This window comes from Hakea prostrata, chromosome 7, assembly GCF_041222555.1.
Source record: "Hakea prostrata isolate BN-2017 chromosome 7, UWA_Hpros_2, whole genome shotgun sequence".
NCBI lineage: Eukaryota > Viridiplantae > Streptophyta > Magnoliopsida > Proteales > Proteaceae > Hakea > Hakea prostrata.
The window spans coordinates 12,618,417-12,646,374 of NC_142606.1; the positions used below are offsets into that span (position 1 = coordinate 12,618,417).

The 27,958-nt window shown below is 38.1% G+C and overlaps 1 protein-coding gene across 1 annotated transcript; it reads right to left on the bottom strand.

Annotated features, from left to right (window-relative positions):
* Positions 1–27,589, bottom strand: LOC149009849 (CLIP-associated protein-like). Its single transcript, XM_089163399.1, has 21 exons — positions 27,094–27,589; positions 26,200–26,355; positions 26,034–26,096; positions 23,182–23,250; positions 22,852–23,017; positions 19,484–19,645; positions 15,554–15,651; positions 14,020–14,094; positions 13,870–13,938; positions 13,706–13,791; positions 13,456–13,573; positions 11,352–11,450; positions 10,917–11,274; positions 8,949–10,747; positions 8,701–8,796; positions 6,941–7,045; positions 6,773–6,847; positions 6,626–6,694; positions 6,454–6,522; positions 2,641–2,742; positions 1–897 (listed from the first exon to the last, which is right to left on the bottom strand). Exons 1-21 carry the CDS (start codon positions 27,424–27,426, stop codon positions 736–738), a joined length of 4,329 nt encoding a protein of 1,442 aa, XP_089019525.1. The 5' UTR covers positions 27,427–27,589; the 3' UTR covers positions 1–735.
* Positions 27,590–27,958: the final 369 nt, after the last annotated feature.

Sequence of the window (27,958 nt, forward strand, 5' to 3'; positions counted from 1 at the left end):
TTCAAAAGTGGTTGTATACCCTTGCTCATAACAAGTTAAACAGATCAAATCAGGACAAATGGGAGGTTCTTCGGCTAAATGAGTTTTGTAAATGTCATGTGTAATTCCTTCTTGTGTATTGTTCTTTATCAACAAAAAAAAAAACTAGCAAAGAATATTGATTTCCACATCTCAAGAAGTCTCCGATCTTCCATATATGAAGAAAAATTAATCTTTGACAGAACTGAAACCTTTCTGCACCAGCTTCAAGGGAAACAGACTTAGTTGCAGGGCAGCTGAATTCTGAATACATAGCCCCTATTATAAGCCTATCTTCCCATGAATATCAAGGTCGCCCAACAAGAAAACAAATCGCCATGTATACAGCTTAAAAGAAAAAAAACGCATGCCTCCGTTGTCATAGGAGTCATATCATCCGTTATTGATTTCAGAAATCGGTTCCCGTCCCAGAAGGGGTATAAGATCACTACATGCTCACTTCAATACAACTACCTATGCAACTCAAAAGAACCCCACTCCCAGCACACTCACTCATCCAATCGGGACATCTAAATACAGTTTCACAACTACTTTTGTTACACCAACACGGACACTCCCCCAAAAATCAAAGCACTCACAAGACCAAATCCTCACTTTCCCAAATAAAAATCAAACATTTTTAGCTATACAAATACACAACAATGAATAACATTCTGCAACACCACGGAGATATCACATCAATCCATTCTAAATCATCTAACCATGACTGGCGTCTAATGCAACCCCTGTTCTGGCCTGTGAAATCCGGTTAGCATAGATTGTCACTAACCGCAACTGTGTACTGTTAAGCCCCTCCAGATATGGAACGAATGCTTTTCCGAGCATGATATAGATGTCCACCAAACAGAAAACAACTGTCTGGAACCAGCAATAACAAACACGGTCAGAAGAGGTCAAGAAAGTTGGCATGCAGGGAAACAGGTAGGTGAAGAAAACACATTCAAGGTTAACATATGGAGATCAAAAAGGATGTAATTATTCAAGGTCCTAAATTTCTCTTTATTTTTTATGCATGCTACACATGCATGTATCGGGTCCATTCTATTTGTCCCAGCTACCACAAATTACCAGGCTAGAATGCTAGATATATTCAGTAATGGAGGTCTTTAAGCAAAAATTAGGTCACAAAAATGTTTCTTAGAAATAAGCAAAGAACAAAAAACAATAACATTTAAAGCAAATTGCACTAGTACCCTAAAATGGAGGTCTTAAAGCACTAACACCCCACTTTATGTTTAAAAAACACAAAGACCCCAAAAATGGATTTTCATTGGATATATTTGTCCAATTTATCACTAAAAACCATTAAGACACTGTTTATTATAAATATATCTTTGGAATTGAAAGAAAATAAACAGTGATTTTAACTGTTTTTAGTGATAATTTGGACAAACATATACAATGAAAATCAGATTTTGGGGTCTCTGTGTTTTTTAAACAAGTGGGGTGTTGGTGCTTTAAGGCCTCCATTTTGGGAAATTGTAAATTGTATAGAATTTCCATCCAAAAAATCCTCATCCTTTCAACTACATGCCAAATCCCTTGAAATATTTCTCTCTTCAAAAATATTAAAAACAAACATCACATCATATGCATTTGACCATGAGAAGGATTATCAACACAAGAATCTTTGCAGACATCAAGGCAGAGGGGACACTAGGATTCAAATATGTAACAACCTCCTGCCACTTCTACCCCCTGTCGACCTTGATTAACCAATAACAAGACCATTAGATTGCCACTGATAAAAATGCGTGTCTTTGCACCACTCTCCCACACCATTACACCAACCATAAATTTTCAGTGTGAGATCTCTTTTGTCAGGTTAACCAAACCCAACACAAGGCCAATAACCAATATCTTCAGATTATCAATAAGTACGCACCTGAAATGCTTCCACCAGGAAGTATAGATCTCCCCCAGTCAATAAGTATAGATCTCCCCCAGTCAATTTTAGTTATCTCCATGATGCCATGAGGTTAATGCCTAGCCAAAGTATTCTTCACTAAGATATGTCTCCACTACCAATGAGTCACTCTCTCCTATTCATATGAGGACTCCATCCGACATCATCTCTACGGACACCATCCAAAATAAATCTCATTGATTCCCAATTTAATTATCTAGAAAATTTGAATATCTTCAACATTGAATTACATTCCCGTTTTGAACTCAAATATTAAATTTTCAAGGGCCTGCTGAGGTGCCAATTACTAGAGTTGACATTTCAAGGAATGAAGCTTCATATGTACACATACTCCTGTGCATATATTTCCTCAGTGTAAGTTCAGCTAATAATGTTCTCAACAAATAATTTCCATCCATCATTCTCTCTCCTGCATGTTTCCCAGTGTTCAATAGTAGACTTTCAAACCCTTTGCTCCAATCCAACACATGGAAGAATTTACATGTGAACTCTCAAGTAATTAAAATATGGCTTGCATTTTATAGTGTCTATCGAAGCATTAGGCAAGCATACACCATCGAATGTATTAGCATCAATGAAAATAACCAAACCAACAGAATCATTTCACAATTCGGACAGGTTTAACCAGAGAATAGAGCCCATAAAATCTGCACAGATAGAAACATTTACGTTACCTTACGAACATCAGCACTCTGATTCCCAAATGCATCAAAAAGAGCAGGCAGAAATGAAGGTAACTGGGCTGTTAGGTCTTCCTGAGAAAGCCTGTTCACAAGCTGGAAATAAATGCAAGTAACAATCAGTAATATCAAGAAGAAGACATCATTTTCAAATATAAGAAAAATGACTGATTCAAGAAAATTGAATAAAAGCACATGTGGGAACTTTTATAACCACAACCTCCACATGATGGTGTAGCTAACTCCAATATACACCAAATTAGGTCAAGAAATTTCACTTATACCCACTATTGAAAAGTAAAACAAAATTACATTTGAAAAATATATTTAACAAACATGGAAAGAATATTAAATTGGTTACACAACCATGATTACAAAACATTCATTTCCTTTTCATTAGCAATTTAACATCCCTTGCAACCAAACCAGGCTTTAATCAACATGATTTGGGAGTTATCTTTTAGCTAGGTGGAACCAAACAATTGCCAGCCTCCTATTTCATTATGTCTAAATTACAAACCATACATAAGTTTTTTGGATTGAAAACTGGAAGGGAAGCACATTGACACAGAAATAGAACTTCCCCAAGCGTCACTACTGGGGCAATTACTATAATTTTCAGTCCTGTTGCCGATGTATATCCACGATTCTACAATGCATAATTGTCCCTTTCATCCCTCCTTTCATGATAATGGACAAAAGTAAAATGTTTTACTAATGAACACAACAAAAAGTAAATGATAAGAAAAGACAAGACTAAAAATACCAAAGTAATGACCCCAAAACCATGAATCCAACAATTTCAACACAAGTTGATGACCAAATGTCCAGGTTGAGAAGCATCCTTCATAGGCTATCAATAGGTGTGACTTTGGCCTTGTATACTATCAACATGAACCACCACTTTGCACATCACTTTCTCCTACAGTCCTACCTTAACATGCAGTTCATCCCAAAATAAATCAAATATTCAGTCGAAATACCAAAATTTCAACAATTAATTTGATGTTACCCATGTTGAAAAAAAACCATATGAACTTTTATATTGGTCCTAAATTTTGGCGAAATGCCCATAGGCCATAACAGTAAAAATTTCACTTGAAATATCAGAACAGTGTATTGCTTAGCAATTTAATGGTTCTCCATTTGTATTGCTGAGCAATTTAATGGTTCTCCATTTCTATTGCTTAGCAATTTAATGGTTCTCCATTTCTATTGCTTATTCAAATATTCTATTGAATGCTGTATCTTATAGGACAGTATGTAGAATAGGCTATATAAGAGATGATAATGCAAACTATTGTTCAAATGTGAAATACCACTTTTTGGTTTTTCCTCCCTCCCAAATCTAATAATTTAAACATGTTTCAACGGGCACCAGATGAAGTTCTAGGCGAACGTTCCATCAATTGACCACCAAAATGGTCATTTGAAGAACTTTCAAACGGACAACTTTGAACCAATTTCAAAGATTTTATTTTGGTTTCAACCAAGGTCAAAACTAAAATATGGAGCCTTGTTTCCCAATGATGAACCATCTACCAATCACAATGCTCCAGGCATAGTTCAAGACTTGATCTTGAGCCCAATCTCGCCATCCCATAATAGCAAGTTGACCATTGGCAAGATCTCGCTAAGGTGGTCTGGAACCTTTTTGTCTCAACAAGATTAAGGATACCTCAACTCGACTGGTTGGAGACCTTTTCAAGCATGGGTCTCGGTCAAGTTTTACCATAGATTTGTAATACCACCATCTCGTCTCATTATTTGAAAATGTGAGACATCTAGCAAGATCTCGTGAACTATGGCTTCATGCACACTCCTATAGTGAATCAAGGAACATGTTAATCCACCATATATCATCATGAAGACCCAGAAGCCAATAGATTAAGACCAGCATGTAGTCAGTGTTGACTAGAAATATAGTTTGCAGCACCCAACATTTATCAATAAAATCTTAGACTGATAATTGATGAGCACATCAGTGGACAATTCCGAAGTTACCAGCGACGCCGGCGTAGAGATCATCCCACGACAACATCTATGTGGATGGACGACAGGTTCGGAGGCTATTGGATTGCTAGCGTCATATGGTTCGATCAGGAGCACTACCCATATGCAGTTTGTTGTTTTATATTGTTGAGTCTTACTGGGTTGGGTATTAGTTTGCTATTGATTTTTTTTTTATTGTTATGTTTGAGTCCTTGTCGGCTCGGCCTAGGGTATTTTTGGCCCAATTTTGGATTACTTTGGGTTTGGGTTAGAATTTGCTATTCTATTTTGGGAATTCAACATGTAAGGCTGGGAGGGATTAGCTTCTATTATTTAAAGCTTGTATGAGAACCGATTGGTAGCATCAATGAATGGGGGGAAAAAAGGATTTCTCTCTCTTGCACAAATCTCCCTTGGCGTGAATTTCTTCCTCTCTCAAGTAAGTTTTCTTCTCTTCTCCTACCTTCTCTCTTTTGTGAATCAGGCTCCTCTCCTTTTCTTTTCTTCTCTGGCCAGCATATTTGCTATCTTCTCTCTTCTTTCTTTCTATTGTCTTATCAATTCTTCTCTCAGTCTTTTCTTTTTTCCCTTTCCTCCTCTTTCCCTGCTATTCTGTCCTTCAGAATTCTTTTTTTCTCTGCCATATCTTTTCTTTACTTCTTCCTTTCTTTTTTCCTTCTTCTCTATTCTCATTTCTTGTACAGCAACCTTGCTGCATTTCTCCTTTCTAACCCTACTGTCCATTCGTGTGTTTCATCATTGCCCAGAAATTCTTTCTTTCTATTATTTCTGTTCCTTGGTATTTTCTAACCCCTGTTTTGCAGCCAGACCCAGCAGGTAACTTTACTGAGCTTCTCCTCAAATATTTCTTGTTTTATATTTCTTCCTTTTGCAGTATTTCTCTACAGCAGAACTTCCAAGGTTTCCTTTGCATTGTTAATTGCTGAATTTACTGTTAGAAATCTGATATTGACTAAGATGACACTATTTTTCTTTAGGTTTCTTGATACTCTTCCATTCAATTTAGGGTTATGGTGCCAAGATCCCCCTCCCCTTGTTTCCCTATTGATTCTTGTGTTCACTAGTTAGGACTTATTAGTAATTCCTCTGCTCTAATTGTCTTTATATGCATGCTTAATCAGATTTCAGTTGCTGCAAGTTCTTATTTTTCGCTACCTGTCAAGAATAGGTGTCTCCCTCTTAAGAGTCTAGTAGCCCACCTTGTAGGTCCCCTAGTTTCTAGAGTTTCTCTTGCAACAGTAATACAACAATATCCCATTGGAATTGAAGCTGAAAAATTATAATCAAATTTACTCTTGTTTCATCAAAAGTTTCATCTTCTTAGAAGGTTTTCAAAGCATTATTTATCCATCTGAATCCCATTTCACACTGACACATGACATGTGATGATAGGGTTTTAGGCCTATCCCACCTAAACACAATTTGTTCCTCGTACAGCCCTGCCTTGTGTGGCAGATACAACTTATAATTGCCATACAGGAATGCATTCCAAAGTGAGAAAACCAGAAAAACAAAATCAGAGAACGGATGCTGATCGGAAAAGTGACCACTCCAAACCACTCCGCCCCCCCCCACAACAAAAAAAAAGAAAGGGAAAGACCGGGGGTGGGGAAGAAAAAAAGAGAAAGGGAAAAACACAGAAGAAGGTGAACAAATACAAATCAGAGCATCAAGACATGAACAGGATGAGCACGCCAAAATATTTGATATGGTGAACAGAGTAAGAAAGAAAATAAGGAATGCTTCACAACAGTGCTGGCCCAAGAAATAAATGAGAAGTCTGCTAAAGAATACCTTCGTCAAACAGTTGATGCAAGTCACAAGAGTCTTTTCATCTTCGCTAACCAATAGAGGCACGATAACCTACAGTGTCCAAAAAGGAGGAATTTTATTCTGCAAAGTCCATAACTGGAACTTCTAATAGTTCTACAAATCATAATTAACAGGAGAGTATTAGATTACTTACAGTAAGACATCTAAAGGGATCATACTGAGATAGTACAATAGTCAAACAACGCTCTGCTTCATTTGAAACCTGAATGCAGAAACAGAATTGAGATTCGGTGAAACAAGAAGTATTAAATATCAAGTTAGTTATGAGAAGACAGGATACCTTGGAAACTGTGTCCTTTGTAACATGAAGCAGTCTTTCTATTACAATTTCAACAGAATCATCCATGGCATCTTTCTGGAATATATAACGACCATAAATATTTTTCATTGAAGTAATTACCAGGCAAGAAAAATCCAACAATAAACCAATAAAAGATACACTTCAGACCTGATTATTAAGCATCTCAACAATCAATGAAAGAGCGAGTTCTTTAATTGAAGGATCAGAATCATCCAACACCTCAAGCACCACAGTAAGAATCTGATTGAAGTACTGCATATAAACAGAACAAATTTCATCAGCAAATAACCAAAGTAATTCAGACATTCTGTGGCCTGTCGAATGTCTCAGATGCAGTTTGTACAAAGCATGAACAATACATTCTTCAAAATGAAACATAAAGGACTCCACAGATGCATTTTCCCCTTGAGATTTAACATTTGTGCCCACATGAAATCACAGAAAATCAACCAAACTGCATTTATTTAAAGCACAATCAACACTGTAGATTGAATTGTTGGCACAATCTTGCATAGTTGCATACATATGCATGGAGAAGGAAGACAACACATTAAATCAGCTTCTTGACACTTGATGGTGATTCCGAGTAAGTCAACCTCACAGAACATTTAACAAGCCATTAGGCAATGAAAAACAAAAACAACTATAGCCAATAACTAAATAAACCCAAAAACTGCAAGCCCAGCCACCAAGATCACCCAAAAAATTAAATAAATAAAGGTAATAGACTTAGAGGACATTTATTTTGAGCAACTTGATGGTGATTCCGAGTAAGTCAACCTCACAGAACATTTAACAAGCCATTAGGCAATGAAAAACAAAAACAACTATAGCCAATAACTAAATAAACCCAAAAACTGCAAGCCCAGCCACCAAGATCACCCAAAAAATTAAATAAATAAAGGTAATAGACTTAGAGGACATTTATTTTGAGCAACCATTCTAGTAGTTTCATATAACTCCATAATTTAGTCATACTTTCATTTCAACTCTCCTTTGGTTTGGCTTTAAGAGTTTGCTATTCCAGTTGAAAACTGGGCCAGAGATTAAGCTGATTCTGGCCCAGGAAATGTAGGCTAGATCAAGCTTTAGAGCATTTATTAGGATTCTAGTCCTACTCTTATTTTGATATCTGAGTTAGTATTTGATTAGTTATGAAGGAAACCCAGTCAAGATAGGAGTCCCAATCAAAAGGGTTCCTTTGTTGTTTTCCAATTTCTACACGGAGTCTAGTCTTACTCTTGTTTTATAATTTGAATTATCCTAGGATGAGATATGCGAGTCCTTAGCAAAGTGGGAATCCGAAGTAAAGTAGAAGTGGCTCTTTGTTTGGGTTTCTAAGTTAAAGTCATATTTTAAAGGGGATCCTTCTTAAATTAGAAGTCCATATGTGCTTGCACTTTTATTTAGCTAAGAGTCCTAGTCTGTTTGCTCTCCAATTTGAGTCCAAGTAGAAGTCCTAGTTGAGTCACTTTCTTATGTTGAGCCCTATTATGTGTCCATTTATGTAAGACAATAAATATAGCCCTTAGCTTGTAAAGAGAACATATTTTGAATATGGAATAAACTGAGAATTAAAGGTAAACATTGGAGTCGTAGGTTTCCAAAGAAAGGTAAGCTGTATCTTACACAAACTTACACTCAAATGTTATTGCCATTCACTGCCTCCTTCAAAACCCTAACAAATCAACAACCCTAATTCTGGTTATCAAATTGGTTCTATTTTAAGTTTTCTGGCAGCATTGGCCTTTGGTTAGACCTCTTTGATATAAGGCTACATCAACAACACCCCCCCCCCCTAAAAGGGGCCATTTGGCTTTTGATAAATTAGTCAAAATCAGCAACACCACAGTAGCAGATCAGGACTTGCAGACAAAATACCAGTAAATGGGGAAAACATATCACACCTTGGTCCATATTGAGTAATCATTGGTCACTGATAGTTCAATCAACTGCTGAAGTGCCCCATGTTTGCTCTCAGTCTCATGATTCTTGCTGCAAATCTACAAGCAGGACAATCTTCTTATTAATATAAAATCTTATATACATATCTCTAAATGCTTCTAAATACAACCATGACTGAAAGTGTGAGAGAGTTCAAATTAGCAGAAATTTGAAGAAATGTTCCCATAATTTTGACTTTTTCACAACTCACATTGTGAAGAATCTGAGGAATGCTAAGTCCAGAATCTGGGCTGGAATTAATGTTAACAGCATTTGACTTCTCTTGATTAACATCCACATCAGGGGAACTATCTTGACCAACATTCAATCCAGTTCCATGGTGATCAGAGTTCAAGAGTCCATTAAGGTCAAGGCGTGGAGTAGACAAAGAACTCTCCATACCCAAACTATTATCAACATTTTCAGTCTGGCTTACCCAAGATCTAACATTCTCGACCATTGAACTATTACCAAAATTTAGATCCTTGTCTTTGAAACCAACAGCAACAGTATTAGAACTAGCATCAAGATTCTGATAGGAATGCTCCCGAGTTTCATCAGAAGTCGCTTGACTAAATGAGCTGGTGACCTGAGTAGATTCCTGCATCGAATTCCACTTCCTGCCACTATCAGCATCAACTGCTCCGGCTGAATACCTTCCAAAGAAGTGACCTTTCTTTGATGAACCCAAATATCCATCTTCTGAAGAAGTCCCAACAACATCTGATGGGTCATAGAAAGATTTAGATTTCAGGCGCTCTCTCTTATTCTGTAGGAAGTTCATCAAGTCCACCTCTATTCGAGGGGTGTACTGCTTCAGCGCTCGTCTTAATGAGTTTTGTTCCTCAACAGACAGACTGAGAATAAAATTCAGTACTGCAGTAGAATCAAAATGGGAATAAACTGATATAATTCCTGTTATGGCTGCTTCCTTTAGTTTTGTGTTTTTATCGTGGACCGAAGGTGCCAACTTAGCCAGCCACAACTTTAGGATGCCACTATTACCGGAACCTTCAGAATTTGTTGAATGCTTGTTGAAGGAGTTGATGGCAAACTCAATCACAGCCAATTTTGCTTTTGGTGACCTTTGTTCATCCAATGAACGGAGCAAAGCAGGTAGGAGAGAATCTATACCATAAGTTTTGCTCACAATTTCCAAAGCTGTTGAGCAAGGTTGCCTAACCAACTCCTTAGGATCAATCAACCGTGAGAAAACATGAGGCAAGATTCTTTCCATGTAACTTTCAAAAGGCTTTCTACAAGCTGGAATGATCTCAGCAAGTGTTGAAAGAGATGCCTGTGCAACTTTATGGTGAGGGTCATCCAAGTGTTGGAAAAATAACTTCATGACCTTATCAAAGCTCTGAGTAATTTCCTGAACACCTTTCGGCCCTTGCTGCAGCAAAGTTCGGAGATAGTTAAAAGCAGCAACCCTAACAGACCACTCACAACTAGGACTTAGACCTTCAGTCAGTGCATCGTGGAGAGATGTCGGACCATCAACATAGGTCGACAGTTCACCAACTCCTAGTTGGCTATCATCAAAACTGTTTCGAGTAGCAGAAACCCGTCCAGACACATGCTTTCTCAAAAGTGGCCTCTGGAAGTTGGGAACATAATTGTTCTGTGAATCCCTGAAATTCATATCTTTGTAAGAACTGTCTACATACTGCCTGTCGAAGTGTGTGTTAAAAAACCGCCTACTAGGCCTGATATCAGTGTTCTCCTCAATTGAACCTCCTAGTTGTCTTTCAGAACCTCCCTTGGTTGTGTATGACATTGATAGTGCTGAAAAAGACCCAGTTGTCATATGATGGGATAATTTACCATTATCTTTGGATGGTTGAACCTGTGGATTGATGAGAGCAGACATGGTCAATCCACCATTACGACTACCACCTTTAGCAATACTAGATGTGGTTGTATCTGAGAACAAAGAATTTGTGTGATGATTTGAAGCAGGAACAGCGGGAGGAAATGGTGGCTCACGAGCTGATGGAGGGTCAACTTCTGCACTAGGACCGATAACAGGAAAAATTAGCCATTAACAAATGAGTCTCAATAGTTATAGCTCATCAGTCACTAGGGATGATAATTTATCAGTCAGCTGAAAAAGCTGATTTTGATAAAATGGCATTGCAATGGAAAATAAATTTTAATGGAGCAATTCATCAAATACCTAGATCCAAGCTAGTTGAGCGAATATTCGAAGACTTGTTTTTGTCAGATAAATCTAAACCTCTTAGCATGCTTTCAATAGCTGTGACCTTTTGTTTGCTAGCATGTAGCACACTTTCAAGGCTCCTTTCAGTGCCTTTCCCAGAAGACTTTGATTGTGAAATAAGACCACCAGAAGTAAGTGAAGCTCCTGATGGCAGACTTGCACTTCTGTCCATAGCAACAATAGCAGAAGTTGCATAACCAGGTAAATTTGAAGTAGTTGTTTGCAATGTAGCACGTGATAATGGTGCTCCTCTCTCACGGAGGGAAGGAGAAGCAAATCTTCTAGGCATACCCCCATCTTCATCATTAATAATCTGTCGACAAATCCAAAATTTAGGCATTAGCACCAGTAAGAAACACAATTTTCTTCACATACAGTGAAAATACATACCCTTTGCATGACTGGATCAAAGGCTGAAAATAGGCGACGGGAGCGGTCTGGCCATGTTTTAGCAAACATTCTATAGCAAGTTCTGGCAGTTGCTCGTACCTGCAAATTTCAACGCCTTGTTTTAATGATAAATCTCTCAGATTACATCCACCAAAAATATCCTGAAATTTTTGTTAAGGCAAATTAACTTCAAAGACGCGTTATCATTAAATAGGTGACTACATTATGGTATGTTAGCAACTACAGCTTTTCATCACAAATGGAACATTACAGAAGGGCAAACCCAGTGCTGAAGACTTCCACACAAGCAGAGTCAGGCAATGGAACTTTAAATAGATGGAAAATCACAAGGAAACACTCATGTTCAAGTAACGCAAACATGTGTTGCCTACAAGAATGTTAATTATAATATACAAATATGAGACAGCTTGAAGGAAAAAAGAAAGCAAGTATCCTGAGATGCACCATCAAAAGCATGTGTATTCTGGTCCCTTTGAGGGACAAAGAGTCAAAGACATGGCCCAAATGGACCATAGTTTCAGTTATCTGATTGGCCAGTATGGGCCACAACTGATACCAACACCAGACTGATACAACGGTATAGAGATCCCTGTCCACTCCCCTGCCCCTGCCCCCATCGCCCCTTCCTTCAGGAATTCGGGGTGAGAAGTAAAAAAACAAGGCCTTTTAATCCAGTACCAGACAATCCGTTGATGCTTATCAGTGTTGGTATTGCCAAAAACTGGTTCCAGTACTGATGCCATACTACATTCATGAATATGAATGGGCGATGGATATCAGAAAGTGGATTCTAGATGGTGAGCCATGTCATCCAACATCCTGAGTAAGTAGATGAAGCAAGTTTTGCAAATATCATGAGCAGCACAGAGCACAGAAAGTAACAGCAGTATGACAGTTGTGAACCCATACACTAAGGGCTTGTTTGGTTACATGAATCCAGAGATTTCAAATCTCTGGATTCATGAATCTGAGAATTATACCCGTTTGGTTGTAAAAATCTCTAGATTCATGAAATCTAGAGATTCACCTTTTTACACTGAAAACGTGAATCTGTAGATTTATGGGTAAGGGGTGAAATCCAGAGATTTCAAAAAAGCTATACATTTGCACATTCACAAAAATCACGTCGATCAAATAATTTTTTAGGATGAATCCACAGATTTCATTCCACAACCAAACATCTAATTTTATAAATTATAACTCCATAGATTTGAAATCTATAGATTTGAAATCTCTAGATATTTGAAATCTTCAGACTCATGTAACCAAACAGTCCCTAAATGAATTGGATTGCACAAGCAGAAAAATGGCAAAAGAAAAAAATTATGGTTGAGATATATGAGATCTTCATCAAGTTTGGGTAATCCAACATTCAAATGCCATCTCATCTCACCTTCTCAGAAGGCAAGGTATTTTGCGAGATTTCTCAAACTATGCCCGTATCTTACAGTCTACCTAATCATGCTAAATAGATCTGCTGATATTTCTCAAAATCTTAATGCATCAATTTGTTGTGTTCACACTGGAGATTTTCTGAATGCAGTTAAACGAATCATTAGAGAATTCTCAAATTCCTATCCTCCCAGATACACCAAAAAGCATCAACTAAAGAAGAATGCAAAGACGTTCATTTCTACCAAAAGAAATTCCTTTTAAAAGGTCAAACCATCAGCACTCTAGCATCTGCAAAGGATCTCTAGTTGCCAAAAAACAGACGGCAAAAAAGATTTCAGTGCTGCTGCAGATTTGTTATATCTTAACAGATGAATTACCAATTATCAATTCCCCATTCAACTTGCGTATAAAACTATTTCCTCCTCCATATCACATCCCCTGCATTGATCTTTCTCTATCAACTTCCAATTAAAACCAGAAACCAGTTACTAGACATCCATAACAAAAAGAGCATATGTATGAGCAAATCTCATAAGCAAACATGAGGATAAGATGATATGAGCGAATCAGTCAGAAATAACGTATAAATTTGAGACATCAAATCCAGATGGCTTTTAAATCTCCTTTTTCCTCCCCCCCCCCCCCATTTTTTCTTTAATCAGATTCCCAAGAATGGCCACAGTTATACCTCACTCATTGCATCTGCAACACAGCACTTAATAAGGTCTTCATAAAGATCAGCTGATCGCTGTATCTCTGGGGCATCAGCCCAATACTCTAGTATAAGAAGTGCATATTCACAACACCTGCAACAAAGGAAAACAGCAAGAAGTGGAACCAGGGAAGAGCATATCAAGAAAGGAGGAGAGGGGCGAGGGGTGCATAAGTACAAATCAAGGGATTATTACTCCAATCTTTGCCAACATGAAAAGTCATACCTAGCACGAAGCGCTGCACTGCGGTCATGCTTTGCACAGTCAGCAATTCGTGGAAGTACACGCGAAACTTTACAGTTCCGCAACATCTACAAAACCCTCAAGATAAATAAAAAAGGCAAAAGATAGAAACAACTGTGTGAAATAGACTGCTATATCATGCTCACAGTTTTTATGCAGTTGTCCGCAGATTCAGCTATCACAAGGACGGTTATAACAACAAGCTTGAAAAGAACCTGAAGAAGGCCATTTGAATGAAAATCAGATCAACATTATAGCATATAAAAATAACACAACTCAGCAAGAACGGATGTTACCGGAATGAACATCTCAGCACATGCCTCAAAATCTCCCAGAAGTTCCTTTGATAAGAAGCTCAATAGATGACAAGCCTGCACAGAAGGAAATAAAATTACACATAAACAGAAGTTGGATTTCACTCCCCTTCTAAATTTATTTTATTTCTTATATTATGTAACAACAACTAATGTGGATAATACTAATGCCAAGTTTTACAGCACCACCAATCATGGTTGTCAAAGCGTCCGCCTATGCGCACCTAGGCAGCATGGCGGTTTTTCAACCACCTACTTTGAACCGCTTAATTGATGCCCAAACTGCAAAGGAACTCCAAGGCCCAAAGTGACATAGGACCTATTTTTCGCTCCGCGGACAATGGCCCCACACCCCCGCCAGCAACAGAATGTGAAGCATGAGCCATACTCAACATCAAGAATCAGTAAATGCCTAGGAGGATGCTTTGACAACCATGGTTTGATGAGATGAACTTGTGTTCGTGTTCTTTTTATGAATAATTTTTCATAATTATGGTTCTTAAATGCTTGTTTTTTTTTGGATGAATGTGACTATTGAATATTTGTTTAGCTTAATATAGAAAGTGGTTGAATTGAAAAGTAGTTTATAAGTAATTGTATTGGAAAATTTTGACACAACCGCTTTGGTCGCCTTGCCGCTTAGGCGTCACTTTGTCACCCAATCGCCTAGACAAAGCCTCAATTGCTTTGGTTGCCTTACTGCCTTGACAGCCTTGCCATCAACGTAGACGATACAAAACCTAGCTCTAGAGCCTAACCAACATCTTGAACTACAAAGCACACTTTGTTTGTTCAATCATTGCAGAACCATAGTACTGCAATGGAAATACAAATTGCTTGCAATTTTAAAGATCCCATGATTATAGCTTTAGTTGCCTAGTAACCTAGTTCAACTTTTCAACCTCAACAGAGTGGGAAACTTGGCTGGGACATGAGAAAGGAGTCATAGTCCATGCAACCCTATTATTTTACACAAACGGTTTCAAGAAAGCTCAGCCTGTTGCTGGAATTTATTTTCACCATGAATCTACTTTGTTCTCACATATTAAAGTTCCAGGTGATAGCATGTCATGTAAGTCATATAAACGTTTCAAAGATTTATCTAGAAATAGAATCGAAGTGGTTAAGATCCTCATCGTCCAGTTCCACCCCCAAAAATCAGTCTCACCAAAATTAGATAATTTTTAAGAAGGAAGCATTTCACTTTTTCTTTTTCTTTTTTGAGACAATCTTCCCTTGTAGCTATAGCCAGCAGATATCTAATCAAATGCTGATCAAATGAAATGCCTTATTTAAAGGGAAGATTTGTAAGCTTTTATAAAAGATGAAACATCACAAAGTCATCTTTAGTATAACTTGCAACCATTTTACAAATTCGAGCATCCAAGTGAAATATCTGTGGTAGTTCATTTCAAGAAAATTGCAAATGCAAGCCTGGAGACAGGGATTAACAATAACCTTGGATTTCATTGTTCTGGTAGCTAATAGTAATTGGAAAGAATAAAGAATGTCAAACCTGTTTTACTATGCTAGACCGTCGATCCGACAACTGAGTGCATAGAGGAGCAACAAGTTGCTTCAAGAGTGTGGGGAAACTAGGATAATCAGTTGCACCTGGTAGAAAATAAATAACTCAATAAGTGCAAAGAAGGCAGCAACAATTTTTTTAAGGAAAAAAAAAGAAAGATGATGGATGGAATTTAAAGAACCCTGGTAATCAGGCCAGCGACCTGATTCCCCCTTGGACTTGATCTTAGTTCTGTCAGGATTCCATCTTTGGCTGCCAGTTAGCAGGCAGTACATCCCCCACTATTTGTTAATTTGATTCATACACATCCTCATTTTAAATTCATAGACCATATGGTCATTGTAAAGGCTTCCGAAAATGAAGCCACAAAGACAGGCTAGCAAGCCCCAGCTGTCAGATCAGGAAGAAACTACATAATGGTACTGGCTGAGTTCAGATCCTAGGTGGATCCAATCCAATCAATATCAACCATGGTGCCACCGGAATGACACATGCAAACCTACGCAATTCTGATAGCATGAACCTGGCAAGGCTCAGGATGAACCCACAGAAACATGTGCGAGCCGAGTTTGATACTACCCATGCCCATTTTCCTGCATAAGTAAGGTGAAAGGCAAGGAACGCCTCCTTCCTAGTGGCTTAAGCCATCAATGAGAAGCACTTTGGAAGAGTTAGAACTCTAACCATGTGTCCGGACCCAAGGGCAAGGGACAATCTGAGATAGTTTCCACGGAGTGTAGGTTTCCAAAAGGTTTCTTTGGGCCAGTAATAAATTGGGCCTCAAATGTCAAATTAAAAGGGAGCTTGAAGTCCACCTATCAAGCAAAGACAATATTGAACTTAGTAATTCAACAATGCCAAGAACAAGGGCTGTTGCTCAATGAATAAACGTTATGAATATACATTACCATAGGGATGAACCTAGAACTAACTTCATTTTCTTAGGATCAAGTGCCTGCTAGTCATCCAGAAGCCTGGTAATGTGACCACAAAGGACCCCCTGGCCAAAACATCAAGCAGAGCCCCCAGGATGGCTCCAAGAAAACACCCTAAGCTGGTCAAACCCCTTTTGGGGGTATTTTGGGCATTTTAGCCCTTATTTTATTTCTGAAATTATTTTTAGAATTTTCGTTGAGTCCAATTTGCTAATTTGAGTTAGGTTTGGCTTCATTAGGAGAATTTTATTTTGAGTTAAAGATATTTTGAATGAGTCCTAAGTGGGTGGGAATTAGTTAGTTGAGATAAGATAAGATTCCTCATCTTACCTACTAGGAGTTGCTTTATCATCAAGAGTCCAGTCCAAGATGTAACTGAATCCTCATTTATTAAGGAGTTCCAAGTTGAGTCAGTCATATTTTCAGGCTATAAATAGCCTCTTCATGTAATATTATTTTCAGCTTGGATTGATTAAGGAATTGAATCTTTTTGCCAAGAGGTGGCAGGGATCCTATGAGGGGGACCCTGCAGTTGTTTATTGTGCATTCTAGTCTTCAAGCATTTAATCCTTCAAGTTCTAATTTCATTTCGGCAGTTCCGGCAATCGTCTTCAGGCTTCAGACAGCAAATCGAGCAAGCAACCTTCGTCTACAACCTGCAAATACGATCTCAGATTCCCTCAAGGTAAGCCTAGCCCCTTTCCAACCCATCGCAGCCCTCCCTCCCTAATGAGGACATCAGTGGGCAGTTCCGAGTTTACCAGCGACGCTGACGTAAAGATCATCCCACGACAGCATCTATGTGGATGGACGACGAGATCAGAGGTTATCGGATTGCTAGGATCCTATGGTTCGATAAGAAGCACTGCTCATAGGCAGTTTGTCATGATATTTTCCTTAGTCTTAGTGGGTTGGGTAGTAGTTTGCTGTGGAATTTTTTTAATTTTATCTTTAATTCTTTATGGGCTAGGCCTAGAGTCTATTTTGGGCCCAATTTTGAATTATTTTGGTTTGGATTATATTTACTACTTTAAGTTGGGGTTATTTGGGGTTATTTTGGGAATTAAGCATGTAGGGTTGAGAGGGATCAATTCTTTAATTTAAATCTTGTATGAAATTCGTTTTTGGCAGCATGAATGAATGAAAAATTAAAAGATTTCTCTCTCTCTTGCATGAGTATCTTTCTTGGCATGGATTCTTCTCTTTCCCGAGTAAGTTCTTCTTCTCTTCTTCTACTTTCCTCTCTTGCGTGGATCAGTTTTCTCTCTTCTTCTTTTCTTCTGCATATTTACTTTCTTCTCTTTTCTTTTCCTTTCTATCGATTCTTTCTATTCCTCTTCTCTCAGTTTTGTTTTTTTTACTCTTTCTTCCTCTTTCCCTGCTATTCTGTCCGTCATAATTTTCTTTCTTCTCTGTCATACCTTCTTTTTTTTCTTTCCTTCTGTATTATCACCCCTAGTACAGCAGTCTTGATGTGGTTCTCCATTCTAACCCTACTGTCCATTCCTGGGTTTCACCATTGCTTAGAAATATTTTTCTTTCTATTATTTCTGCTCCTAGATGTTTTCTAACCCCTGTTTTGCAGCCAGGACCTACAAGTAATTTTATTAAGCCTCTCTTTGAATATTTTTAATTTATCTTTCTTCCTTTGCAGTAGTTTCTTTAAAAAAAACCTCCACAAATTTCTTAGCATTCTTAATTGCTGAATTCTTTGTTAGAAACCAGATTTTGACTAGGACAGTACTATTTTCTTTAGAATTCTTGATATTCTTGCATTCAATTTAGAGTTATGGTGCCAATATCCCCATTCCCTTGTCTCCCCTATTGATTCTTGTTTAGTTGAGTTCACTAGTTAGAACTTATTGTGTTTCTTTCTCTACTTTAACTGTCTTATAAGCAAGCTTAATCAGAATTCAGGTGGTGCAATTCCTTTTTTTTATCTACCTGACAAGAATAGGTGTCTCATTGTAAGAGACTAGTAGCCCACTTTGTAGATCCCCTAATTTCCAAGGTTTCCCCTACATCACTCCCCCTGTTGTGTTTCTGTGCAACCCATCCCCACCTCCTGCCCTTGCTGCTGCACCAGACCGCCAGATCCCCAGCCCCTCATGACACCCCCAATCCCTTCCCTAGCTCCACCTAGAGCAACGTTTCCACCTCTCATTTAAAGATACGTGATATAAAAACTTCGGGAACCAGAGAACAAAAGCAAGCTCGCTTCGTTGCTTAAACAATATATTGCGATTTTCCTTTCCCCTCCCCCACCTTGTACTTGCCCTACGACCCTCCCTTTCCCTCTCAACCCTCTCAGTCACTCTTCGTCTCTCGGTCTCTTTCTTGCAGGGGAAAAAAAAAAGAAGAAGAAGAAAGAAAAGAAAAGAGATCAGCAAGAAAGAAAGAAAGGATCTTTCACTTCAAGATCCAATTCCTAACCCATTACATCTTCATTCAATTGGGTTTGTTAAAACCCTAAAACCTCCCCACACCCCAACTGCAGGTTTCTTTATCTTACCCAGTTTCCCTAATATTATTTTGGCTACTCTACTACCTAGTAAACTACCCCATCTTCGATTTTGACCAAACCCTAACTTTCCCTTTTCTCCAAAACCCTTTGCACATAATTTTGGATTAGCCATCCCTTCAACCATCCAAAATTATTTAGTTTCTTTTCTACCAACCCTAGGCAATCCATTATATTTTTACCTTAAAACTGCTGGAATCTTCCTGGGCAAACCCTAAGTGTAGGGAAATTAGTAAAACACCCCTAACCCGAGACCTGGTTTCCATCACTCAGACTTGTGAAGAAGGTGAAACCTAGTTTCCTTATAATCTAGACAGCACACATCGCAGTTAAGAGTAAGGATTAGGGGCTCAGTACAGTCGAGGTTCCCATAATTTTGATCCCCCTCCAACTACAATTGTTTTTTATTTCTTTGACAATTTATGATAGATAAACAAGGGTCGAAAACAGACAAGTACAAACCTCCAAAGACAAGTCCCTCAAGTCTCTGCATGGCAGCAATGCGAACAGACCAATCTTTATCCGGCACAAAAGTCGATGCTATTTTCTCGATTTCCCGGACAAGTTCCTTGTCTGAGTACACTTTAATAGGGTCTACAGGTTTTTCTGTCACATCACCTTCTCCTGCACAGCATCATAATTACATACCAAAACAAAAGGATATTATTAGATCCAAGGACACATCAACAAATTTATTAAGATAGAGACAGGGACCAGGCATAAGTGCACCTACAAAATAATCATCCCAACGTAACTTCATATAAAGATCACATTTAAAGAATGCAACGAAACCAAAGTCCACAGAAACCACATACCAAAAAGAAAGCCAAAAGGTTCTTTGTGTGGTGCATACTAAAAGGCTTTCCTATGTAGTCAACCTAATTGTGTCATATGGAAGGACAATGTGACGCTGACTATTGCACTGACGGGACATAGTATGGATTGTACATATGTAAAATTTGGGAGCCAAATTCAATAATATATCCCATGTGAAGGAAAATTCCCCTGAACTTTCAGCTGCCCATTTTCCAACCATTTTTTTAATATTACTTTCCCAATGAATCTTTAAAGCCCTATAATGCCATGTCACCAACACCTAAGCTAAAACTTGACAAATGAACAATACTTACTTGCTCTCAAGAATTGGGCCCAACCTGCCTTACCATGTAGCATATAAAAGGCGTAGATAACAAATTCTCATGTACAAACAAGCCCCAAAATGAAGCAATTTTTTTTTTTGGGTGAATAACAATATACATTAAACTACGAAGGAGATTGTACAAGGGGACCGGCCATCAAGAGGGAGACTAAAAGACAAAATCGAGACCCCAGATAACAACAATGAGCTTGTTCCTTGGGGTGTCCACAACAGGGGGTGGGGAAAAGACAAAAGCCTAGAGGAAACATCAAAGTAGATGGTTTTCCAAATCATGTCCAAAGAGCAAGATTTGGGGTCCATCTCCACAATTTATGCTCCCACCAAAGGTGATGGATGGTGGCACAAAAACAAGCTTACCAACCCGACCACAAATAGAAGAACCTAAGTAAATACACCATATTCAATACCAATCTCGAGCAAAACCATGAGAGCGGCACAAATGGGGCCAAATGGAGGAAAGGGATTTCTCCCAAAGGAAACTAGCAAAGGGGCAAGTGAAAAAGAGATGGTCGAGGTCTTTTAAACCATTCCGAACGTATACATTTAGGGCTGGCTGGGATATGGTGGCTAATGAGGAAACTTTGGGTGGGCAGACTAAGGTTTAGGGCTCTCCAAAGGGTAAGGGAGTGATGGGGTGTGCCCTTTAAATCAGATCAAGGGGGCCCAAGGGACTGGGGTAATGGGAGTGGAAAAGGTTCCAAGCGGAGGAAATGGTGAAGGTACAGGAAGAGGAGGGAAGCCAAATTCTGGTGTCTTGGGGGATATCCAAGAGAGGGGGAAAGGAGGACCAAGCTTGTGTGAGACAAGGGTGAGGAGGTGGACACCAAGAGCCAACAAAGATGAATGTAGTAGTAGGAGGGTATGGTGTATGGGATGGTTTTTGAATGGGTTCCCCAATTAAACTAGCAGCCTCCAAATTCCCTAGTTGGGTTAATTGGAATGTAGTAGTATACAAGATGATCCGGTGTTGGTTTCTGAGAAATTTAGAATGGCAGAATACATGGTGAGATGGGGCAGGTTCTTAGGATATGGGATGACAAGTTGCAGGAATAGAGTGAAACTCGGGAGGGGACGTAGGTAATGATAAAGGGATATGATCCTCCGAGTTTTGATGAGTTTGGATGGTAAAATTAGAAGATACAAGAGTACTTGTTTTAGGGGCTTGAGGGAGTACGAAAATTCAACAAAATATTTATATCTTGAAATTGATGGTCAAAGTGGGATCAAACTGCGATCTAAGGTCATTGGGGTTTGGGAATGACACGCCTAAAGTGTGAGACAGATCTAGCGATTAGATTGGCGTACATATGACCTTGAATTTTTGGTGTCTTGGAAACTCCAGAAATTCAAAAAGAAAATCATGATACAGAAGAATGGCGTGTAAGCCGCCAAATGCCTTGATGGAGCCTTGAAGATGGTATACTCAGATGAAGAATGAAGGTTAAACTCTGATCTTCAACCAACCGCAGGTGTCCAGGCTTCATTTCACCTTTAAAACCTTTCTCAGCCTTAGATCTTCAATTCCCAATTGACAGAACCAGAACTTACGAACAAACATATGAGGAATTACTTACAAAGAAGCTTTCTTATTCAAAATTCAAATCTAAATCTCTCCCAATCCTTATTCTGACTTCTAATACTACAAGGTTCTTATAGTTAGACCTGTAAAAGGACTGACTTTAAATAATAAACAACCGCATGTTTAAAAAAAATGAGTCATATGCCCCTTGAGTGGAGAATTACGATTCTGCCACTGGTTCTACCAAATACGCTAAAAAACTGAAATAATACTAAATGCGCTGCTGGGCAACAGCCCTGGGGATTCTCTTGGCCCTCCACTTGGTGTTGGACTTGGGCTCAGATACTGCATCACAAAATCAGCACAGCAAGGTCATGGGATGTGGTCTCTATGCAAGACAGCCCGGTGATGTAACCTCAAAAGGACCAAGCACCAGCTAAAAGAATCTACAAAAGTAGGGCATCACTCAACCAGGCCTAGCCAAGATTGGTGCTGCAAAAGGGCCGGCACCATGTCCAACCAGTAAGGTAGTTGGGCCTGGCCGGGCCAATCTCGAGCCATAAACAGGTTTCTTTAATTAGGATTTATGGGGTTTTGGTTGGGTTTTGGGCATGTTTAACTCTAAACAGCCTAAATAGGCTCTAAATGGTAAAGCCATATTTTATAAATATGTAACATGAAAATATAATTGTCCTACATAATAATGAAAAGAAGCATAAGCTGATTGATTGCTTTTATGTATAAAATATGCAAGCTCGGAAACAAGATAATAAACCAAATAAAGCCCAAGATTCTGATCCTAGATCCATGCAAATCAATAGGTCTAAGCCAAAAATCAAAATTGGCCAGGCTTAGACAGGCAAGAAAGCAAGAATCGACTTCAAAATCCAAGGCAAATTTCCATCCAGGAAAAGAACCGCCTATGGAAGAAACTAGGAATATTATGAGAAAACAAGGAATACCTTACTACCCCTTTTTAAATATAAAGAATCGCCCATTTTTATTGTATTAGAAGCATATTTGGATAGGACAGGACAAGCTGAAATTGCAGATACCTTCACAGGACATTGTAAGATAGATAGAACAAGAATTTAGCTACACAAAGGTTAAAACTATAGATGGTTGAAAACATCTGTATCAAAAGCAGCTGACCTCCAGCAAGAGACAGCTCACGTGTAGAACTCTTAGTCTTTGGACTGTATTTTTTCTGATTATGACTAGCAGGTTTCATTTCACCAGCAGCAAAATGACTTGCAAGGCCATCTGAAGAGCGAATCTTTGGTTCAATTATCGCCAATCTGGCATTAATAAGTTTCACCTGCAGTTGGTAAATGTAATTTAGTGACAAAAGAAAAGAGTAAATCTTACAAATTTGCATAGATAATATTATTTGTATTAGATATATAACAGAACAGTTTAGCAAAACTAACGGAGTCTAGAACATAGAGGAGGGTTAAAAATGATCAAGAGTCATGTAATCACCATAGGCGTAGGAAGATGATGGCGTTGCAGTTCATCCCAAAATGGCGGGCCAACCTGGGTATACATCTCCTGGAAGGGAAATACAAGAAAAATTAGTCAAATAACAAGCCAAACCACTTCATTAACAATTTTCCCCTCCCCTTTCATATACTTGTAACAGTGGTATTACTGAAACCAGGCAACTCCAAATACCAATAACTTTTACCAAAAACTAAGTTTGGACTTCAAGTCAGCCAATACCTCAGATTATACACAAAATAACCTTTATAGGCTGGCCAAACAAAGCATTTCATGTCACTCAAATATCCAGTACTGGCAGGTGGGAGGAAACAGCCTTTCCACAAAGCAGATTAAGGCTGCATATGCTATGACCTTCCTCAGACCCTGTAGTGGAAGGAGCCTCATGCACCAGGTACACCCTTTTCTAGATATCTTCCTTCATTAACTCAATCTAGTTCATTAGGTAAGCCATCCAAAGAATAAAAAGATGTATGAGAACATGGCAACAAGAGAACCAATATGATGTATTGGGAATGTCACATTTTTCTTAGTCACTTTTTATCACTTTCTTCCTCATTTAAGAAACTAGACACCATAGTCATGTCTCCATGACAATCTCATTTCTAGTGTTACAATATGCAACACTAATGTTACAATTGCAACATCTTTTTAGTGAAAAATTTACAACACTTACTATTAACAAACAGTTAAGCTTGCACAATGCTATAATAGAAAATGTACCTTTGAGGGAAAATAATAATAGAAAATGTACCTTTGAGGGAAAATAATCCCCTCAGTTAAAATAAATTTTAAATAATAATAATAATAATTGGTTACAACAGCAAGCCTTGTTCTCCTAGCTAAATTGGGTCGACAACATGGATCATTGCCTTCCAATTAGCTCTATTGGAGGCCATACTAGATACAAGGCCTAAGCTATGCATATCTTTTTTCACCACTTCCCATAAAATTATCTTAGGTCTACCCCTGGTTCTTCTAAAACCTTCAATCTATATTAAATTGCTTCTTCATACAGAGCATCTAAAGGCCTCATTAAACGTGGCTGTGCCACAACCGTCTTGTAGCTTATCATTTATCAAAGCTACTCCCAAACCAGCTCTAATATGATCATCCCTTACCTTATCCTTCTTACTTTTGCAATTTTGCCACTTATCCATCTTAGCATCCAACATTCAGTTTATCTATATGATGCTTCTTAAAAGCCCAATCATCATGTTGTTGACTGAGTTATCTCAGCATTCAAGTGGAGACAGAAATAAGCTAGGTCGCAACAACTTGAACAATTATGAATCAAACTAGCTACTATATTTGCATAATAGCTTCAGCAATATTCACAAAAGTCAACAGTTTTGGAAAAGAAAAAAAAAGTTTTAAAACAAAAAATAAGAATAATAACTTAAAATAGAAGAGGATCCAAGAAGATATGCCCAAGTGTTTTTAAATCACAACTCACAAGCAGTTTTAACTTTTATTTCTTTAGTCCAGAACTCTTACACTAGTATACCTTGGTTATATCCCCACATCATTTCTTAATACCTATGGTCTAGCCAACAAGAATAAAGCAATTAAGCAACTTCAAAACTTGGACACCAAACTCCCCAATTAGAATTTTCAATAGAATGTACCACACACCTAATTACTAAACAAACTGAAATAACACAAGGTGATGCATATCCAAGAGTGCTCCAATTCAAGGAATTTATTGTTTGCGTGAACAGTAACTATGTGAGCCATTAGCTACTTGCCATTTGAAGAAACCCAGGACTTTAACTTGATTATGTGGTGATATTTTCTGGAACAGTTAAAGTCCTTGCATGAGAGACTTCAATAGCTTTTAGTTAGTTTCTATCTCAATAAGAATTCTTCATGTGATTACTAGCCTAGATATTATTATTCTTTAGTATTTTCTATTTTGATGAATAGCTAAGATCTAAGTAGCATTTTGTCCAAGTCTCCGTATTGTTTTGTAAAAGACTTTCTGTTTTCCATTTCTTAAGTACTGGTTTTGGGCAACTTACACAATATGTATTGGACTTATCGGATCCGTTGCATAATTCTGCAGAATTTATTGAACAGACAAACAATCAGAATTCTTGGCAGATATGAACTGGAAACAATGACATGCTTGTCATGACCAAAGGGATTTTCCAAGTTCCATCTATTTCTAACATAATTAGCATAAAATAGTAAAATAATTTCTTTGCTGCATTTCTGTTAACATAAACACATGAATTGAGTGCCAGTATCAATTTATGTCATGCTGTGGGTAGAATTTTTACAATTTTGTAAATCCTAAATTAAGCAACACTTTGCTGCATTTCTGTTAACATAAACACATGAATTGAGTGCCAGTATCAATTTATGTCATGCTGTGGGTAGAATTTTTACAATTTTGTAAATCCTAAATAAAGCAACACTTTAAAAAAAATAACAAAACTAATTAAAGGATCACTCATGCACCTTGGTAGCATTAAGTTAATTTAGCATATGAAGCAGGAAATACACCTAAAAAACAGAACTAAAATGGAAGAAATCACCATGTATTGACCATGAAATTTACCAGAAGCAATAGTGTTACACTCTTTATACTAACGAATGGTGTAATGACTGCCCCCTGTGCCCGACATGGACAGGGTGAAATTGAATTCCATGCGAAGATGCAGAGGGCTTAAGAAGTGTAAAGTCTGGTCTCTCAATGAAAATAATGTTGCATGGACATATATTTGCAAAACAATGTGATAAAACTCCAAATCAAGTCACAATGTAATGGATCACATTAGTTTAAAGGGTGCACTTCATCAAGAACGATTAAACCAAAAGATAAAACTCACCTCTATACACAAAACTGCCGCTTCCCTAACACCAGGGTTTGGATCGTTCAGCATCTGCAAAATCTGATAGTGCAAAAGCTAAGTATCATCAGGCAAAATAATGCCACACAAGTAATGATATGGGAAGCGATCCCTTATACATTGAAATGGTGAGTAACAGCCATACCGGAGGAAGGATAACCCGCTGAAGGGGCAACTCAGTCGAGGCAAAAAGACTAATAGCTGACGTGACAGTCCGTGCAAACTCTTCACGGACTCTCCAGCTCTTGTGTGTCCAGGCATAAGACCCAGCTCTTTCAACAATGATGGTCGGGGAAGAAACCTATACACATACATAATCATTGGCGAGTAGAGAATCATGATTAAGAAATGCAAAAGACATTTTCCATGGTTAAAAGTAATATCAAATACAACATGAGCCAGAATTTAATACTAAGTATGAACACCCAACATAAAAGTATATACATAAACGCTGAAGATCTAGACGCAGAAGCGAAAGACAAAAGAAGATCAACCGCAAATTCAAAATTTATGTCGCTATATATAAGCAATTTATGGGCGACAAATGTGAGACAGAGATGCCACCTGGTCTGGAATCCAGGCGACCTAATAGCCATTGAACATTCAGAAAGACACATAATTCAAGAAAATCTAAACTCGTTAATTCGTCACTGTAAACTAAGAGGAAGTTCCAAATACTAGGATAGTAAACAACGAAACGAAATTCACGAGAAAGAAAAGGAACACTGAAATCTTCAGACTTGCAATTAAAAGCATAAAATTGAATCCAGGTGCCTGATCCAGTATACATCAGTGTTGTTCAATTCCGCAACTATTTACACTCGCCTCGACATAAAAACACACACAGCGAGACAGTAACATCATCTCACCCAAAAATAGAATAATATGGTTCGTAAGTTGGAAACTTAAAAGATAAAGTAGCAACCAAATGAATCAAAGTCGACACAACAAATCCAAATCCGAATTCCGCCGGACATAGATTTCTCATGAAACTTGCATTATAATAAAAATTCAATCGGAGAAAGAACAAAAGCAATACCTCCATAAGAGTAAGTAACAACCTTCTTGCAGCATCTCGAACAGGCTGTTTCCCATCTCCCAACCTCTCAACTATAGCCGGCACAAGTGCATTGAAATGCAACTTCAACGGCTCACCAGAAAGAACAGCAGCGGTAGTTAGGGCTTGAAGAGCCATCTGAGAAACCTTAAAATTGTTATCCTTGAATAGATCCAAGCAACAGTCGACAAGAGCAGTAACCTCTGCCGACGACAAAGTCTTTCTAGAAGCTTCAAGAATCTCGTACAAGCGTTCTACTCCTGCCATCCTCTCCTTAGTGTCCTTAGAACGAGACATCTCCAACGCCTCCTCCATGGCTAAGAGGAGAAAAAAGCAATCTCACCGATTATTTTTCCGATCTGATCAACGAAGCGCAGATCTGCTCTGCAATTCGCCAATGTGTCTCGCTGAAATTTAGCGAGAGCGAGAGAGTGAGGGAGAAGGCAGTGACTGGAACTTTGGTCGTAACTCGTAACACTGCCGGAATGACGGAGAGGACGATATGTCTATCTGGCATCGTTATTTATTAAATACCACTCATTTCCAATTAATTTACGGCACCATGCCACTGTCTTTGCCGGTATTCTCTATTTATTTTTTCGATTAAAAAAACAAATAAACAACGGTGAATCATGAATGGTTTTTTTTTTTTTTTTGGGTCCTTCTAATTTCTAAATTCTAACTAGTAAATTAGTAATATACCTTCGTCTTCTTTTTTAACTAGTAAAATCGATTTCCATTCGAAAGGGAAAAGAAAAAAGAAAAAAAAACTTTTTAGGTTGTGATTGAACATTATTGTTGAAATATATTATTCTTTTTTGACATAATAATTTTTTATAGATGCAAT

Coding starts and splice junctions, on each gene's coding strand:
- LOC149009849 (XM_089163399.1), bottom strand. CDS start 27,426: ATGGAGGAGGCGTTGGAGATGTCTCGTTCTAAGGACACTAAGGAGAGG. Junction 26,356..27,093: donor TGTTACTTACTCTTATGGAG/GTATTGCTTTTG, acceptor GTATGTGTATAG/GTTTCTTCCCCGACCATCAT. Junction 23,018..23,181: donor ATCATCTTCCTACGCCTATG/GTGATTACATGA, acceptor TACCAACTGCAG/GTGAAACTTATTAATGCCAG.